Source organism: Manacus vitellinus, unplaced genomic scaffold (assembly GCF_001715985.3).
Source record: "Manacus vitellinus isolate BGI_N305 unplaced genomic scaffold, ASM171598v3 scaffold_48_pilon, whole genome shotgun sequence".
NCBI classification, from domain to species: domain Eukaryota; kingdom Metazoa; phylum Chordata; class Aves; order Passeriformes; family Pipridae; genus Manacus; species Manacus vitellinus.
Window position 1 is genome coordinate 2,688,006 of NW_021940593.1, and position 18,022 is coordinate 2,706,027.

General features: G+C 54.3%; 1 protein-coding gene across 1 annotated transcript; it reads right to left on the reverse strand.

Moving 5' to 3' along the window:
• Positions 1-1,735: 1,735 nt before the first annotated feature.
• On the reverse strand, positions 1,736-16,130 carry UNC5B (unc-5 netrin receptor B). The gene is made up of 16 exons (XM_029962593.1): positions 15,866-16,130; positions 12,291-12,434; positions 10,729-10,832; positions 9,969-10,149; positions 9,233-9,400; positions 8,252-8,416; positions 7,474-7,506; positions 6,788-6,982; positions 6,129-6,521; positions 5,445-5,532; positions 5,188-5,356; positions 4,849-5,082; positions 3,808-3,957; positions 3,388-3,552; positions 3,110-3,291; positions 1,736-2,396 (listed from the first exon to the last, which is right to left on the reverse strand). Exons 1-16 carry the CDS (start codon positions 16,128-16,130, stop codon positions 2,231-2,233), a joined length of 2,802 nt encoding a protein of 933 aa, XP_029818453.1. The 3' UTR covers positions 1,736-2,230.
• Between the last annotated feature and the right edge of the window lie 1,892 nt (positions 16,131-18,022).

An 18,022-nucleotide genomic window follows, 5' to 3' on the forward strand; every position in this document is an offset into this window, starting at 1 on the left:
CACCCGCGGGCGGGACGGATGGACGAACGGATGGACAGACACACGAGCCAGTGCAGTGATCCATAAACGAGAGACAGCGAGAATGGGAGCGAGAGAGATTCAGAGGCAACCTGAAGGAGTATCTCATCTCACAGAGAACACCGTGGAAGTGAGAAAGGAGCCCTCCAAACCACCAGCAGTTGGTTTTATCCATCAAGTCTTCATTTCTTTCCAAATTTGCTTATTCCTCCTTAGCTCAGAGACAGGGTCTCAGAAATGCTCAAATGCAAGCTACAGGAAGGATATAACCCTTCCCATGTGACACAGGAGCTCACCCAGCAGCAGTCTTCCCATCCGGCACAAGTGGAAAAGATCCCTTCTCTCCCACAGCCTTGAAAACCCAGCAACAAGCCCAAAGATCCCGAAACGCAACAGGGAGTGGCTCTACGTGTTCCATCATGGCTCCAAGAGCCGCCCAGAGGAATCCTATCGTGCCCCAGCAATACTGAAAGCTCTCCCCGAGCTGCCCTGTGCAGGTGATGCTCTCCAGGGCTCCCTGAGCGTGCTCCAGTCCCCAGCACACTGTGGGATGACACAGGCACCCCGTGGCACTGGGCCAGGGCTCTGCAGCCAGGACACTGCACGTTGCAGCCCAAAGCAGGACCTGCTCCTAATACTTCCACTGACGGAGAATCCACAGCCTTGCCGTGTGACCTAGCCTAATCCTGAGCTTACCACCCCCTTCCTCTATTTTTTTCTTTAAAATAGACAAATTTCTAAGATACAGCACTCTCTGAGTAACTATTTTTCTATCTGCAGGCAACCTAAATTTTTACCTTCATCAAGACACCGTATCTGTGTGAGGAACCTGGTTCCTGCCTACCCCTTGATTACTTTCCATTCGCTCCCCAATTTCCCCATCGTTACAAAAAGCCTGTTAAAGGGAAAAACAGGAGCTGCAATGAGGGATGGAAACCTGATCACTGCTCACGATGCTGTCCCTCATGTGGAAATGCTCAGCCTGGCTCACAGCTTGGGGATGCTGAGGTATTCCTCCCTGAATCCCTCCTGAAATACTGCATCAAAAACCGGGGATGAGCACATGGACCCGAGATGAGGCCACATCCCAGCCCATCAGCCCTCTGCTCTCCCTGGATCCTTCCACAAGCCACTCCTCACCTCCCTCTGACCCCCCGGCCCAGGTTTGGAGTGTTCACTGAAAAATCCTGCTGGGTTTAAAACACCCCCTGCTTTGGCCTTGGGGTCCGTAGGTTGGTGCAGGAACTGAAATCTTTGGTTTGTACTGAAGTTACACAAATGAAGGCGCAGTCATCCTAAAAAGCTCCCCCAAACAATGCCAGGGAAGAATTCATTAAAAATACCCATATCTGGATGCACTCTCCCCACCCTGAACCCCAAATACAGGGCAGCATCCCTCATCCCTCCTCACAGTTGAAAGGGAGACCCTCGATCCACTGGGCACTGCAGCCAGGGAAAGGAGAGTTTGCAAGGGAAAAAACCTTGGGAAGAGTCCGAGCTGGCCCTGAACCAGAGGGGCGGAGAGGCACTTCACCCTACGGACGCCCTGGGGGTCCCAGGACATGTAAACATGGTTTGCTTGACTTGGATCACACACTTTTCCCTACAAAAGTGTGTCCATTGAAATCTCTCTGCCACCCTGACCACAGCAACGCTCTTGCTCTCGCGCACCAAAAAAAAAAAAAAAAACCAAAAAATTTATAAATCTGCCTTTTTTTTTTTTTTTTTTTTTTTTTTAAAAAGGACACATCCAAAGATCTGGATAATAAATTATTTGCGTTTCCTAAGAAACTTTTTTTTTTTCCTTTTTTTTTTCTTTCTTATTTGCCTCGTTAAGCTGCCTGAAGCCTTTGACAGGAGTTAAGCCGTTCGCCTGGATTGAACTCGCCTCTTCAACGCAGAAATGCTATTAAAGGAGGAGGAGGGGAACCCAAAAGAAGAAGGAAAAGGAAAGCCCCCATCCCAACTCAAGAAGCCCTAATTCCTCCCCGTGCCATGAGGAGGAGGAAGAGGAATGCTGCGTAACACTTGGATTGCTTGTAAACGCTGAGGACGGGTCTCTAAGGCTGACAGTGATGTGGGAGGGAGGAGGAGTGACGGCCTCTGCCCTTCCTTGCTCAGGATGGACGTGCCTCCCACCCCCAGCCGTTGGGGAAGGACCCCTCCTCACCCCCTGTTTCATCCTCCTGGCCCACCAGCTGTGGGAGCATCATCAGCAGTCCCCCTCCGTGGCCATGACCACCAGCATCTCGCTCTTGCCCATCTCCTCTAAGGCACTGGCCAGGGTGTTGAGGTCACCATCGTCCTGGTGCTCGGCTTCCCACAAGTCCAGGAGCACCCCGGTGGGGCTGGCTTTGGTGGCAAAGTAGTTCAGATACCTGAGGAGGAGAAGCAGAGGTTGGTGTGGAGCCCTTCGGGGGTGGAAGGAGGGAGGATGCCAGAGCAGCAAACCTGTTTGCAACATGAACCGTGGCAAGAATGCCATCACACAAATGCCAAAGCCCTCAAGATGCCATCTTCGACTTTTACACAGAGCTGACATTCATGCAAAAGCAATGTAAGCTTTGTTTTGCTGAGACTATCCTCCCTCCCTTCAGTCCTAAGGGTGAACCCAAGCAGGAACAGGACTGCCCTGGTCCCAGGGCCATTCCAAGTGCCAAGAGACCCACAGATGGATCTCAGAATGGTTTGGGTTGGAAGAGATCTTAAAGATCATCTAATTCCACCCCCTGCCATGGGCAGGGACACCTTCCACTAGCCCAGGTTGCTCCAAGCCCCGTCCAACCTGGCCTTGGACACTTCCAGGGATCCAGGGGCAGCCACAGCTTCTCTGGGCAACCTGTGCCAGGGCCTCCCCATCCTCACAGGGAAGAATTCCTTCCCAATATCTCATTTAAAGCTCTCCTCTTTTAATTTAAAACTGTATCCATGGATAGAGATGGATATAACTATGCAGAACTATATCCATATTTTTGGTTGTACCTATTGAGCTGGACATAACCTCACTGGGGCCTGCACCACAGAGGGAGCACAGAGTGAAGCCCCCCTGCCTGGGGCACAGCAGTGGAAAACAAAGCACAGGGACACCCACCGGTCCATGGAGAGCTTCTGGGCGAGAAGTCTCCAGTCGTTTCCCCTGGAGCTGGGAGCATCCAGGCTGTTGCAGATCTTCTGCCGGATGGAGAGGGGGATTTTGAAGGCGTAGGGTCCCACCTGGGTGGTGGGGGTGGCACCACTGTGGTGGGAGCGGAGGGTGTCGAAGGAGCTGGAGTGCTGCAAGGGGAAGGACAGGGAGAGATGTTGCAGCACAGAGCTGAAATGCCCGAGCGTGTCCCCTCCCTGTGATTCCCCCACCGCCCCAGCGCTCACCTCTCCCAGCGTGATGTGCAGCTGGAAGATCTGCCCTTCCCCTTCCACCTGCCGGACGCAGATCTTGCAGGTGAGCTCGGTGGAGGCCTGGCTGTACCTCTCCAGGGTGAAGGTGCAGTGCAGGGCTCGCTGGCTGCCGCTCCAGATGTGATAGAAGGGGATTTCCTGCAGGCCACCAAAGCACGGGCTCAGCCAAGGCTCCAGCAGCTCCCCTGGGAGATCCCACCTCCTCCAGCCACCCCACAAGGGACAAGATGGGACCCCACAGTGAGCATCCCTCCAAAAAGACCAGAAAGCCAGTCCCCCTTCCTCCCCCATCCCTTTGGGAAACAACTCTGGAGCTAAAAGCAGGGCACTCCCAAACCCTGTGGTGCCTGGCTGAAGATGGTGCTGCCATTCTGAGCCCCCTCAGCCCCTCACCTGGTACTTGGCCAGCAGCTTGCTCCTCCACAGGGCGTGGGGGATGTCGTGGATGGAGAGACGCAGGTTGTGGTAGCTGTCCTTGAAGGGCAGGGGCTTGGGCTCCTCCAGCAGGTACCCTCCCAGTGTCCTCTCCAGCTCCAGCACCTCCTGTGGGCAGCGGGACAGGCAGCATGAAGACCCAGGAGAAGGGCAGGGGCTGCTCCTCTGCCCACCTCCACGCCCAAAGCCAGGCATGGAGCAGGGAGAGGAGCTGCCAAGAAGAGCCAGCAGCAACAACGAGCCATGGAGAGCAGCTTTTGCCACAGCAACAGAACTTGCCAACTCATCTCATGCACCAGCCTCACCTAAAACTTGAATTTTATAATGTGAGCATCCGTAAATGCCTCTGTACTCCTCAGAGGATGCAAAGGTCCAACACAAGGGTCAGGGACTCCTTTGAAGGGTGCCACCCTATTTGTCTTTAACATCATCCCACCATCACACCAGCAGCTTTTAGGAGAAAAAGACACTCTGGGAGCCAGAGTGCTGCCTACATCCCCATCTAGAGGCACCACAGCAATCCTGACAGGATCCACAGGACAGGTCACAGGGAATCACACAGCCACCACACCAGTGGTCCAGGTAGCCAAAGCATCAAAACTCCAGCTTCCTGTGCTGCACTGGATGGTGTCTATACCACAAAACACTCCGAAGGAGGGGAGACACACAGATCCATGCAGGAATAAGAGGATCTATAGAAAACTGAGGTATATCACAACTTTCTGTGCAGCAGAGAGAAAACCCACCCATGAGCAGCCCAACCTCTCATGGAATGCCTGCAGGAAGGGGTTCCAGCAGAGGAGACAAGCAACACCCTCATTGTTTACTTCGGAGAAGGCGCAGAAGGACAGGGAAAGCAGTGAACACCTTATTATTTCACTGTGGTCACTTTGCAGGCAGTTGCATCAGGTTGTCTGCTCCCTGGGGCCAGGCCACCCTGAGAGGCACCAGGCAGCATCTTGCTGCCAGCACAAACAGCTTTGGGAAGGTGATATTTACCTTCAGAGCATCTGGCGTGTCCTCCAAGCAGTAGACCTTGAGGCTGTACTCCAGGGAGGTGCAAACGGTGGGGGCAAAGATGGCCAGCTGGAGCCTCTTGATGGCTGACCTGGAGTAGGACTCTCCCACGAAGACGTAGGTGCCCAGCTGGTCTAGCAAAATGTGGCAGGACTTGGCTTCCAGCTGGCAGTAGCAGGGAGTGTTGAGGGTCTCCTCATCCAGGGTCACAACTTCCTACAGATGGGACATCAAGGCTGGGGGTCAGCCCATGGTCCCGAGGGCTTGTGTCCCTCAAGGCTGACGGTCTCTGGTGGCCGCTGGGCTGGGTTCCCACCTTACCTCCCAGTTTCCCTGGTGGGACTGTGTTTTCAGCTGGTAAATCCAATCTGAGGAGCTGACGTCGGCACAGTGGGGAATGGTCAGGACGACGGGGCGGCACAGGAGCAAGCCAGTGGGCCCACAGGTCACTGCCGGGCTCAGCACCGTCTGCGTGCCCTCGGAGGGCAGGCTGGGGAGGGAGAGGGGACACTGGTTGGAAAGGGAACTCCATGGTGGCCAACAAGGAGCGGGCACGCGGGTGGCACAGGGTGACTTACAGGGCACTCTCTGCCTTGTTGAGGACCAGGTACATCTCGTAGAACTTCCCCTGGGGGATGGCCCCGTGGGGCACCAGCAGGCTCACCCCTGGAATGGAACACATAAGTGTTGGTAGTCACAAAAAGAGGGAGAAACCACCCTCCCATCCCCCTGGCCAGACAGCACCAGGACAGCAGGGAGCTAGGGCAGCCCAGAGAGAAACACTTCTACATCAGAAAATCATGGACCGTTTTGGGTTGGAAGGGACCTTAAAGATCATTTTGTTCCAACCCCCTTGCCACAGGCAGGAAAACCTTTCACTAGATGAGGTTGCTCAGAGCCCCATCCAGCCTGGCCTTGGACACTTCCACGGATGGGACAGCCACAGCTTCTCTGGGATGGCCCACAGCTACACCACTTGCAGGGATGAGCCAGGCCAATGCGTGAGGATGAAAATCCTAATCTTTGGATCTTTTTGCAAGGTGCTGGCCCTGGATCAATATCAGAGAAAGGCCAAGTGAAACCCAAGGAGGCTGTGACCTCTAGCCTTCCAAGCCTGGCTTGGGAATGGCTTTCTGCCTTTCTTCCCTGAGCCAGCTTTGGGACAGCAAAAGGCTGCTCACAGCAGGCAAGTTTTCTAGGACAAGAGCAACCCCTTGATCGTTCAGAAGCCAAACAGTCCCCCCTCCCAGCTCGGGGCTTACCAGTGCCTGGCACGGTGAGCCTTCCCCCCAGGTAGCCAAAGGTGCCGCTGGCGCTGTAGCCGTGCTCCCGGGGCAAGCCAAGGAGGTGCTGGGAACCCAGGGCTTTGCTCCGCACGTTCCCGAAGTGCCCGTCCCTGGCGGTGTCCCCCGGGTAGGTGCCGGTGGCAGGGACCCCCCCCAGCAGGTCCGTGCCGTCGTGCAGCCCCGGCGAGGAGGAGGTGGTGGAGGAGTTGTACACCTTGATCTTGAGGTTGGGCAGGGGGTCCAGCAGGGGCGAGTTGGTCATGGGGATCTTGTCGGAGGAGTCCTGCAGGGCGTACATGGGGCCGCGGTACAGCCCCGCACTGGCCGTCAGGTCCGGCTGCATCGAGGGGTGCAGCAGCTGGGAGTTGTCTGGGGGAACAGGAAACACAGGTGGGATGAAGAGAGCGGAGGAAACAAGGGGTTGGGAAAGCACTGCTTGAGTGGAGGAGATCACAGAATCCTAAAATGGATTGGGTTGGAAGGGACTTCCAGGATTACCTGGTTCCAACCCCTCTGCCACGGGCAGGGACACCTTTCATTAGAGCAGGCTGCTCAAAGCTTTGCACTGATTCCCCTCATCACGGAGCCCTCGGCCTTCAGAAATCAGCACATTCCCCCAGGAATGTGGCTCTCACCGTGCCGGGAGGTCTTGAAGTTGACAGGGTGGAATCCTCCGGTGAGAGCAGCTGATGAGTCCGTGATGTCCGTGTCAAAATCCCGGCATCTCCTCCGGTACACCACCACCCCCACAGCCATGAGGATCACGATGAAGACGAAAATGGCCACCACCAGCCCGGCGTACAGGGCCACGTCACCTGTGGCCTCCAGCACTGGGAGGGATTAAAGAAGTGGAGGTGAAAAAAGGAGCATGAGAAATGCACGTCAAGACCCACCAACGCTCCCCAAACCCTACCACCATCTCAGAAACAAAGGGGAAGATGCGTATTGGGCCTGCTGGAAAGGCTGGCAGGAGGATGGAGGGTGTTTTCTAAGAGCAAGAAGTCAAGAGCGATGCCAGAGAATGAGATGGAGGTGAAGCCCTCAAACCTTTGTAGGACACCTGGCCACAGCTCATGCCAACTTCACCTGAGCACCAAGGATCCCAGAAACCTTAGATTTGTGCAGCTCAGGTTCATGATCAGCCCTCACATCCTAATAGAGACAATCCTGAGGAGTACACAGGAGTTTTGGGGTGGGCTTTAGTTGCTCCCTCTTCCCACCCTGTCCTTGCCCAGCTGTTGAGGAGCCCAACCACAGATGCAACAGAACAAAACCAAAGAAACAAACAGAAAAAAAAAATGGCCATGAAATGAGCACTTACGGTGGCTTTTGGGTTCGCTTAGAACTCTTTTATCTGTTAGGAAAACAAAGTTAGAAAAAAAAAAATGGTGAAGGTGATGATGGGCATGAGATGAAGCAGAAAGTGGGGGGAAGCCAGCCTGGGGGGCGTGGGAGATCAGCATTGTACCCCAGGGCATGCCAAAAGGAAGGCAGAAGCACAGTGACAAGGGCATCCCCACGCCCAGCCAGGCCCTGGGACACATGTCCCTATCTAACAGGACTTTGGAAATATCTGGCCATGGTGGCATTAAAGGGGACAGTGGTGTCACACAGCAGCAGGTGGCAGCATTGGGCTGCCTTCAGTGTGCCCACTCACAGCACAGCAGCACCATTATCTTCACTATTGGTTTGCTTCCCTAAACACTCAGGAGCTCCAGAGCTCCTACCCAGCAACGACCCAGGGCAGGTGTTTTCATGGTGGGGCTGAGAAACCCCTTCTGCTTTGCCCCCGCCAACCACAACCAGCCTTATTTCAGCCAAGACCCCACACCTAGAGAGGGGCTGAGGGTCTCAATGCCATTGGGACATTTAGATCCCACCAAAAATCCCCAGGATTTCTTTCCTCCAGGTGAGAACTAGCTTCGGGAGGGGTCAGTCTGCTTGAAAACACCTTGTTGAAGACACAACCTGAAGCCCAGGTGCCAGCGGTGCTGCTCCACCGGCTTGCAGGCGCAGCCAGCGACAGCGTGGCCGAGCGCCGGAGCAGCGTGGCCAGTGGCACCACGCGCCTGTGCCCGCCTGCCCGTCAGGGTACTCACTCTGCAGGCAGAGCCCGTCGGTGCAGTTTTTGGAGTCCAGGAGCCCCCCGCTGCAGTCCTTGCCGCCGTTGCGGGGGGCCGGGGCGGCGCACTCGCGGCTGCGCCAGTGCGTGCACTCGGTGCTGCACGCCGACCACTTGCTCCACTCCGTCCACGCGCCATCCACTGCGGGACACCCAACACAGGAGCGTCAGTAAAAGCCCTGGCACGGCCCCGGGGGCTCGTTCCCCCGTGCCAGGATGGTGCTGGCAGCACAAAGGGGCTTCCCTTGGGGAGTGTTATCCCAGTGCATCCCGCCCTGCCGCCATCTGGGGAGGGCAGTTGTGTCCCTGCAGATACCCCCAGCTCTTTGAGACTAAAATAGGGTAGAATCACAGACTGGTTTGCGTTGGAAGAGACGTTAAAAATCATCTCTTTCCAACCCCCTACCGTAGGCAGGGACACCTTCTGCTGGGCCAGGTTGCTCCTAACCCTGTCCAACCTGGCCTTGGACACTTCCAAGGATCCAGGGGCAGCCACAGCTTCTCTGGGCAACCTGTGCCAGGGCCTCCCCACCCTCACAGGCAAGAATTCCTTCCCAATATCTAAACCTACTCTCTCTCAGAGTGAAGCCATTCTCCCTTGTCCTGTCAGTCTAGGCCCTTGTAAATAGTCTCTCTCTATCTTCCTTGTCAGCCCCTTCAGGCACTGGAAGGCCACAATTAGGTCCCCTCAAAGCATCCTCTTTTCCAGGCTGAACAATCCCAACTCTCTCAGCCTTTCCTCACAGAAGTGCTCCATCCCTCTCACCATCTTGGTGGACTCGCTCCAAGAGGTCCTTCCTATGCTGGGGACCCCAGAGCTGGACGCAGTGCTCCAGGTGGGTGCTTTGGACTGGGTCTCCTGAGCCCCTATCTCTTTGGGATGCACTGGTAGCAGAGCTGGGCCATTCCACCTGGGGCATGGGCAGTGTGGGCACACCAGGTTGCGAACCTGCCTTACCTGGGCAGAGGGTGGTGCAGGTGATTTTCTGGAAAGGCTGCCCGTCGCAGAAGGAGCCGCCGTTCAGCGGCGCGGGGTTGGTGCAGGTCCGGGTGCGCTTCTGCCAGCCCCGGCCACAGCGGTTGTTGCAAGGAGACCACTCGGACCAGGTGGACCAGCCACCGTTCACTGCAGGAGGAGATGGACAGCACTGACACCAGAGCCCAGTTCAGCAGGGACAGCAGCTAAGCCTTGGCTTCTTACATCTGTGACCCCCTTGTACAGCTCCTTCTCACGAAAAGCAAATCACAAGACTCCTTCTCGTGTATCCCACCTCACGCCCAAGATGCTCAAGCCTTTTAGTTAAGCCCTTTGGGACAAAGCTTTGGTCTTTTTTCCACTTGGCAAAATATTTTTGTGCCTGGCCCCAGGGAGATCCTTGGTTTCATAGCCAAGTTCAGCCAAACACAGCTTTTCAGCTGCTTTGAGAATCAAAACAATCCGTCTGGGTCCAGCCTCCATCCACCTTCCTACCCAACAGAGAAGGCTTGGAAACACCTCCACCCCTACACCTCCGAACCTCCCCTAACAGGCTGTGCAAGCTATAAGAGGATCCTGTTCTGCAGATATTGGTTATTACTTGATTTCATGCACTAATTTAATTCCCTCCTACCACTCCCAGAAAGTTCCCGTGTTCCCCCTTGGCCTGGGGACATGGCCAGAGCAAAGGTCCCCTCCCTGAAGCAAGGGCTGGTACCATAGACGATGACAGCGGCCGTGGTGCTCCGGCGCTTGGCCACGATGTTCTTGGCCATGCAGGTGTAATTAGCAGTGTCCAGGAGCCGGGCCTGCTTGATGATGAGGTTGTGGTCGATGGTGATCAGGAAGTTGGTGTCCTGGGAGGGGTCGATGACGTCCTCGTTCCTCAGCCACTCCACCTGGCAATAAAGGAAGGGGTGGGTGAGGACAGTGAGTGAGCCATCACCGAGACCACTGATGTCCTCAGCACCTCAACCAATGACTGGCCAACCTTGCCTCTGACTGTATTTATTTCTCCTTAAAAACAGCACATAACTGCTGTTTGGGCCAAGGATGTGGCTACCACCAATGCACAGCTCCCAGGGGCTGACAGAGCTGTGGGCATGGAAAGCTCCACCACCTTGGCAAGGAAACCCATCCATACTGACTTTCCCAGCTGCCCTCTGCTCCCACTGGTGACTGCTCCCCTTCAGCCAACTCCTTGGGCTGAAGATTTTTCCCTCTAAAAGGGGTTAAGGGCACCTCAGGAAGGGTGAGGGAGGTGTTCTGAGCAGGTGCTGAGGTTACGTGTGTTACTAGATGTCACAGTAAGAGATCCACTGCCCAAAATAAACCTTTCTGCTGCACAGTGAGAGCTGACGGTCTCGGCACGAGGCCATCCATCATGGCCACAAGCCATGTGCAAGGACGTGCCCTGGGAAGGGAGGGGACACCTCAGCCACCAGGGTGGCATTCCTTGGGGCTGTGGAGCCACTCACCTCGGCCTGTGGGACCCCCTCGGGCGGGCGGCACTGCAGCAGGACCTCGTGCTCCAGAGGGACCTCCTTGCCCAGCGGCTCCTGGTCAAAGTTCTTTCGTAGGTCTGGGAGGGAAAGGAAAAGCCAGGGGTTACCAGCGCTGCTGCAGGAGCAGGGCAACCTCCAAAACTTTGGTGGGCAACCTCCAAAACTCAGCACCAAGTGTCCACAAGTCAGGAAATCCCTCTGGCATAGCACAGCCAGAGCAAAACGTGTCCTGGGAGGAAGGAGCTGGAGAATCATGTTTTCCAGGATGCATTTGGGCAGCATGTGGTGCTCAAGGACAGTATCTTTCCTCCTTCATGTTGTTGCAAGCTTATACCCCATCCTGTCGTTTCCTTTTGGGGCTAAACCTCAGCTTGACCACTGTTTCTTTATCCCCTCTATTTCCTTCCCCCTCTGGACCTTGCTCCAGGACCCTCTTTTCATGAAGGGGGAAAATGAGATTTGCAGAACAGTTCAGCTCCCACATCAGTGCTCCCACATCACATTCAAGAGAATTCCCAGATTTCAGGGTTAAGGGGGTTTGTTGCTCAGCTCTGCCCTAGTTGGTCCTGGCTAAGCCACATCCCCAGACTTGCTGGAAATGTGGCCATTGCACTCCAGTGAGGAAAGGTTGCAGAGGAAAAGCCAGGCTTCCTCAGCAAGGGGCTGGACAGTGTTTTGGGGAAGGAGAGGCCCCTCGGGATGTGGGGAATATGGCTGTGTCCTGCTCCAGAGCCTTGGAAGGAGCAGAAGCATCACTAGATGGTGCTGCAATCCTCTGCTACAGCTCCAGCCCTCTCAACGTGTCTTCCTAACCCTCACTTCACCTCATCTGCTCTGAAAAAACAACACGTGTTCAAGGCCGGGTTGGACGTGACTTTGAGCAGGCTGGTCTAGTGGGAGCTGTCCCTGACCATGGCAGGGGGGGTTGGAATGAGATGAGTTTTAAGGTCCCTTCTAACCCAGACCATTCCATGATCCTCTGATCCCATGATTTTCCCTGTTCAAGCTAAACCCTTTAGCCAATTCATCAGCCCTCTCCGTTTTGGATAACACGTGGGATTATTAGCCCTCTAATAGCAAAATCCATTTGGGGCTGGGGAATCCTGGCTGTTCTCCCATGGCTTTGCCATCTCATTTGCTAATCGAGCAAACTGGGGAGGGAACAGCCTGATTAACCCGCCCTTAGTCAGGCTGACACCCCCAAACAGCAGCTCAGAGAAGTGACATATGACAGCAGGGACTTCGGGGACACTGAGCCGCTGATTCAGGCAGAGCGTGCAAGGTGCTATCCTTGGGTTATTAGGGATAACAAAGCACTGGGAAGAGCTGAGCTGACGGGCACTGCAGCATTAACCCAGGTAGTGCCACAGCCTCTCGCCCAGAAGCAAAGCTGGAGCTGGGATGGGGAGCGAAGACCAGGGCCATCCAGCAAGGATGGGTCATTCCGAGTGATCAAAAAGTGACTTCAGTAGGGAGCCAGCTTTTGGAGATGGGCAGCCCCGCGGGAGCAAGCACGGCATGTCCCGGGCACTTACACGCTATGCGGACGTAGGCGCGGCGGCTCTTGGTGGTGCCCGCCGAGCTCCAGGCCACGCACTGGCACCAGTAATCCTCCAAGCCAAAGAGCTCCTCCACCTGCTGCCGGGAGACCTCGATCTGCACCTTCCGCACCAGCATCCCTGGAAGGGGAGAGAGGGACGGCATCAGCTCGGCAGGAGCGTCCGGGATGAGGGGGACCGAGGCAGCACCTGAGAGGGATGGTGGACGTGCAAAGCTTGGGAACAGGGGTATCTCATCTGGGGATGGCACCTCTGCAAATCAGGGGGACTGTTCCCTCCGGAGGGTGACCTGGATTTGAAGCCAGGGGAATGGATCCCGTGGAATTGTCTGGTTTTGTCCCTCCTCAGTCTGACTGAGCAGGACCAGGACCTCTCCACCATTTCTAGAGGCATCGCCCTCCTCCACCAGCTCTCTCCCACGTCACCAACATCCCTGCCCAGACTCCTTCCCCCCCCGCCAGGGTTTGAAGGATGCCTCCCAGGCTTTGTTGCAGGGAGAAACCATCTCTGTCAGTGCCACTTAAATACAAACATAACGAGACAAATAGAAGATCTTAAGGCAATCTGGCCATGGTGGGGATGTGTGGTGGCAAAGGTGACACCACCACGTTCAGAACATGCTGAAGCATCAGTGGCCATCACCAAGGGCAGGAGGGCCTCAGGGCTTACTTTTGCTTATTTTAAGCAATACCTGCCCTTTTATTCGCAGTTTCTATTTTAAAAAGGCCTCAATTTCATGGCGATCGAGCGCCGCACGCTCCCCAGCTGTAATTTTGTTACAGCCCGCTCCCAGCGCTGTGAGGAGCAATTACTGTCTCTCTGCCACCTTCCTGCAGGAGAGCTGACAAGGAAATACAATTTATTTTGTCACTATTCGGGGGAAAGAAAAAAAAAAACAACAACAAAAAAACAACAAAACAAACCAAAGAAAAGGTATTTGGGCCAAGTGCTTTTGGGAAACTTAGGGTTTTTAGAAGGACCCAGGATGGAGATGGTTCAATCACATCTTGTCTATCTGGAAAGCTCCAGTGGGGTGGGTTGAGCAGCCTTGGAAAGGTGGGGAGCATCCTGCAAATGCTGTATTTCTGTCCCCTTGAAAGCAATGACTACCCAAAACTGTAGGCTGAGCTCAAGGCTCACAGGAGTGACTATGTAAGGGCTCCCAGGCATCCAAACCTGGCTGCTCTTCCTGCCCTGCCCTTCTCACCCAGCTGAATTATCCTCCCTGACTTGGCCTATTTTTGCTTTCTTCCACATGAAATGTTTTGGATCAGACGCACACAGAGCATTACTGAGCCGGGCTCATTCAAGACACATCATCCTAAAAGTTCCTTTCCTTTTTTTTTTCCTTCTTAAAGGTCCGTTTTTCCAAGCTTTTAACCGAGGACACTTAAAAACTAACCGTGTTAACCTGTGCCTTTGTGCCCAGCTCTGCCCTGTGCCCTTTGCAGCAGCTTTCCTGACCAAGGTCAGGCGCTGCAAATGCAGATTTTCTAGCATGTTAAACCACTTTGGTTCCAGCTCCTTTTTTCTCAGGGAAGCTGCCGGGCAGAGATGCCCACGCCAGCAGCTTTTACACACACGGCATCACCTCCACACTGAAGGTACTGTTGGTGTGTTCCCTGATAGCAGCAATATCATCTTTGAAGCCTGGATGGAGGTGGTGCACGCTGTTTCCTCCACAGATTGCTGGGAGGGCCCAAGGCAAAGGAGTTTCCCCTGCAACAGGTTTCCCAGATGGATGCTCCATTCCTGGGAGTGTTCCAAGCCAGGCTGGATGGGGTTTGGAGCAACCTATCTAGGGGAAGATGTCTGCCCATGGCAGGGGATGGAACTACGTGACCTTTAAGGTCTCTTCCAACACAAACCATTCTGGGATTATATGAGCCTACGAAACACAGTGGTTTTTTTCCACAGTGCACATCAGTAAGCCATGAAACTCCCTGCTGTAGTGTGCTGGGATGATCCAGAGGAGAAATGAGTCCTAACAGCATTCAGACAAATTAACGAGTGGGGAATTCATCTAGGGCTGGACTACACTGCTCAGATACCGCCACCAGAGCAGGGAGTCCCTAATCATGGATGGCAGAAAGCTGGGAGGGTAACAGAGCAGGCTGCATCATTGCCTCCTTGTCCTGGTTCAGTGCTCTTCCCCTGAGCATCCTCCACTGCCATACACAGGGCACAGGGACCTTTGGCTCAACCCAGTGTGGCCAGATGTTATAAATAAATTCAAAACCCCTCAGCAAAGGCTGCTCGGTCATTGACCAGCTCTGACTCTGCCCTGGAGTGGTGAGGGTTTCAACTCTGGCCTCTGCAAGAGCTGGAAGGTGGAGATGCACCCTGGAAAAGAGAAATGCTGTGGCCCCCTGCTCCTGTCAGCCTCTGGAGAAGCAAGGGGACAGCTTTGCCCTTCAGAGATGGCATCTCTGACCACCCTTCCTCTGGAAGAAGAACACTCCAGGAATAGCTGAAGCAGCTTTAGGAGGACAGACTCAAAGAGCCACAGAGGAAAGAAATGATCTCCCTTTTGCAGAGCAGGTTCAGGGACGGGCCCAAGCACAGACCGGGTCATGGCTAGTGCAGGATGGAGAGAGAGAGATGCCAGGGAAGGGCAAGGCTGTGGGAAAAACCACAGGGACAAGGAGAGATTCTGTAAAAGTACTTGTGGCTCCAGGCTAATGAAGTCTCTCCTCTAAGCCCAGCCTGACTTCTCAGGGCCAACACCACAGCAGTTCAAAAGGGCTGCCTTGGTTTAAAGCCCTCCAGATGCCACATGCTCAGGGATTTGCAGAGAACAGATGTTACGTGGGAACTGTGACTGTTTTCCTCCACCCCTGGTCAGACCACGGGTACCAAAACTGGCGCAGAAAAGATGGGAGCTGAGCTAAAGCATCCCAATTTTAGCAAATCTATTTGATCACACGATATATCCAACTCCTAACCTTCTTCTCACGCCAGGAGGTTTCAAGGCATGGACCAAGCAGCTCTGCGGAGCCCAGTCCCATGGAATAAAACCCCCCCTAAAATGCTCGAACCACCTTCTTACCCCCTGTTCCAGGCAGCCAGAGGCTGACATCCTCTGAGGCAGGGAAGAGCTCATTTGCCATCAAAAGGCATTTCAAATCCTACCTGCAATTGCTCTCATTACCCATTAAACACCTAATCCCTCTGCGAACCTGAGTAAGCTGCCAGCCTTTGCCACCCCTCCTGGCAATGACTCCTACGTGTTGATTAGGCACTTTGCAGGAAAGCTGTTCCATTCTTTTATCGGATTTAAACATGCTGCCTTTAAAATCCCATTTAACAAGCCCAGGTCCTGCAGAAGGGTAAGTGTGCAAGCAGACTGGCTGAGTTCCCCAAGCTTCCAGGGGGTGTGGTGACCACAGCACCACCATCGTGCCTTCATCCGTGCTCTGGAAAGTCTACCTGTTGTCCTGCCTGGAGGAGAGCCCTCAACAGGTTGGCTGTGCATGAGGGAAAAAGGCAGAAGCACCCGGAAAAACGAGAGGGAAGGGGAGGCAGGGGGATGCTGAGGTGGGTTTGCTCACCAGTGACCTCGTCCAGGCTCTCCTTGGTGACGTGGTCTTCCTGCTTGACCCACTCCCCGTTGCACTTGAAGTAGATCTGGGTGGCAGGGTTGGCATGGCACACGAGCTCCACGGGCTTGTTCTTCACGATGTAGGCGTCCTGTGGCTCCAGCAGGAAGTGAGGGAGGGTCTCTGCCGGCGCTGAGGGGAAGGAGTCGGGCAGCACATCGCTGTACTCCAGCCCTGCCAGGGGAGCCAGAGGGGGGGGAGGTGCCCTTAGTCCCATCCCAGCAGGAATGCATCTCCTGCTTACACCGCTTCATCCCTTCCTGTCCTTCCCCAGGAGTGCCCTGCACATGGTGGTGTCACCAACAGCCCTTGCTGAGGATGCTCGGAAAAGCAAAAGAAGGCTGGAGGCTCCCCCAAAACCAGAAAATCAAATCCCTGCTACTGAGAGAGCTGCGGAGTTTATCCTGTTTTTTCCTGGGTACCAGCCCCACACTCTGAGCCCACAGCCTGGGTGATCTCACTAGAGGACACCACGAGGGAAAAAGCAGGACAAACCCAGGTCCAGGGATGCTGATGGGGACACTGAGAGGCTCCACAGGGGCTGGTGTCCCCCACCTCAGGTCTCCTCCTCACAGCCCTGAGGAATGCATGGGTATGCCCCAGGGAAAATGCTGGCAGGGCTCAGTGCTGGGAATGCTGACCATTATCCCAGCACAAATCTCAGACATCCAGTGTGAGATCCACATCCTCAGTGGAGCTCAGGAGTTTTGGATCCCACACCCCTGTCAACACTCGGATTTCAGCATCACACAACAGGTGAGCAATTGCTTCCAGCCCAGCCAGCTCCAGAGAATATCACCCAAAGGTGCCACCAGGATTCACACCCTCTCACCCCAGAAACTAGGGCTCAGTGACCTGGGGACCTCCATCTTCCTGCTTTTTTTGCTTTCAAAAGCCATCTAAATGCAAAAATAACAGGAAAAAGAGGTCAGGTGTGCTCAGGCCAGGCCAAGAAAAGTCTTGGAAAGGGGTTAGCACCTCAGTGCTCACACAGGGACATAATCCCTGAGGAATGGGAACCTCAGGGTGGCTCATCCCCAGCAACAGCTTGGGAAGATGCTGTGACTGATGCTGAGCATCATCTGCAGGAAGCCTGTTTCCAGACATTTCACCCATTAAGATCAAACCCAAATATCCCAGGACTAATAGAAAAATCCCCAGTGGTGCACTGGGATGCTACTGCTTAACCTGTTGTTCCTGGGAATCTCACTAGCAGTCAGGTCACATCGCAAGGCTTTTCTTTACACCCAAAGGAGTTATGAGCTTTTCCTCCTCCTCTCTTCCCTCAGTCAGAGCTGTGATTCTCAACTCCAGGCACTGCAGCGTGCAGGAAAACAGTAAATATCCCCAGCCCCGCGATAACATCTCCAGAGCTGGCAGGGAAAAGGAAGGAGCCCACTCCCTTCATCACCCTTGGCAAGGAACGGTGCTGCACAGAGAGAATCAGAATCCCAAGATGCGAGGAGGAGGAGGAGGAAGAAAAGAAAAAAATAAATATAATCAGATGCATCAAGAAAACAAGATGACCAAGCTGCCTCCTGAGCAAAAATCAGTGAGGGGAAAAAAAAATGCACGAGGTCAGTCGTTTAAAATCCATTTAGGAAAATTGACTTTCCATTTCCATTTAACACAGCACTAAGGGAGAGCGGTAGGACATTTGTCATAATCCATTAACTGCTCTTTTGGAAACAATGAATTAAACTCCGGGCTAATTTCTCTCTCTCTGGCTGGCTCTTCCCCACCTCTGTGCTGCTGGTTGTTTCCTCCCCCATCTTGTTTGCAGACCTGTGATTTTCCTAGGCCCTGCGGCGGGCAGGGGGACAGGGAATGCCGAGGTGTGAGCCCCTCACCCTGAGCAGTCCCACACTGCCTCCCGTGCCCACCTCAGGCCCCAGCTCCTGCTCCCCCTCTCCTGTTGAGCAGCCTCTTGCCTGTGTCCCACCGGCAAATATCCTTTATCTTTATTCTTATTTTTTTTTTTAAGTTACTACTCAATTTTTCATCTGCTGACTTGTTGTTTTGTTGGTCGTTTGCTGGTTTATTTCAAAAACCGCTTCGATGCCACAAATCTAAATTCCCTGGCAAAGAGGGCTGGCAGGAGATAATCTA

Excerpts from the sequence above, each read along its gene's own strand:
- UNC5B (XM_029962593.1), bottom strand. The coding sequence starts at position 16,130 with ATGGGACTAAGGGCACCTCCCCCCCCTCTGGCTCCCCTGGCAGGGCTG. Across the intron at positions 8,417-9,232 it reads CTGCACCACCCTCTGCCCAG|TGGATGGCGCGTGGACGGAG; the intron begins GTAAGGCAGGTT and ends GGTGTCCCGCAG. Across the intron at positions 2,397-3,109 it reads CAGAAGCTCTCCATGGACCG|GTATCTGAACTACTTTGCCA; the intron begins GTGGGTGTCCCT and ends TCTCCTCCTCAG.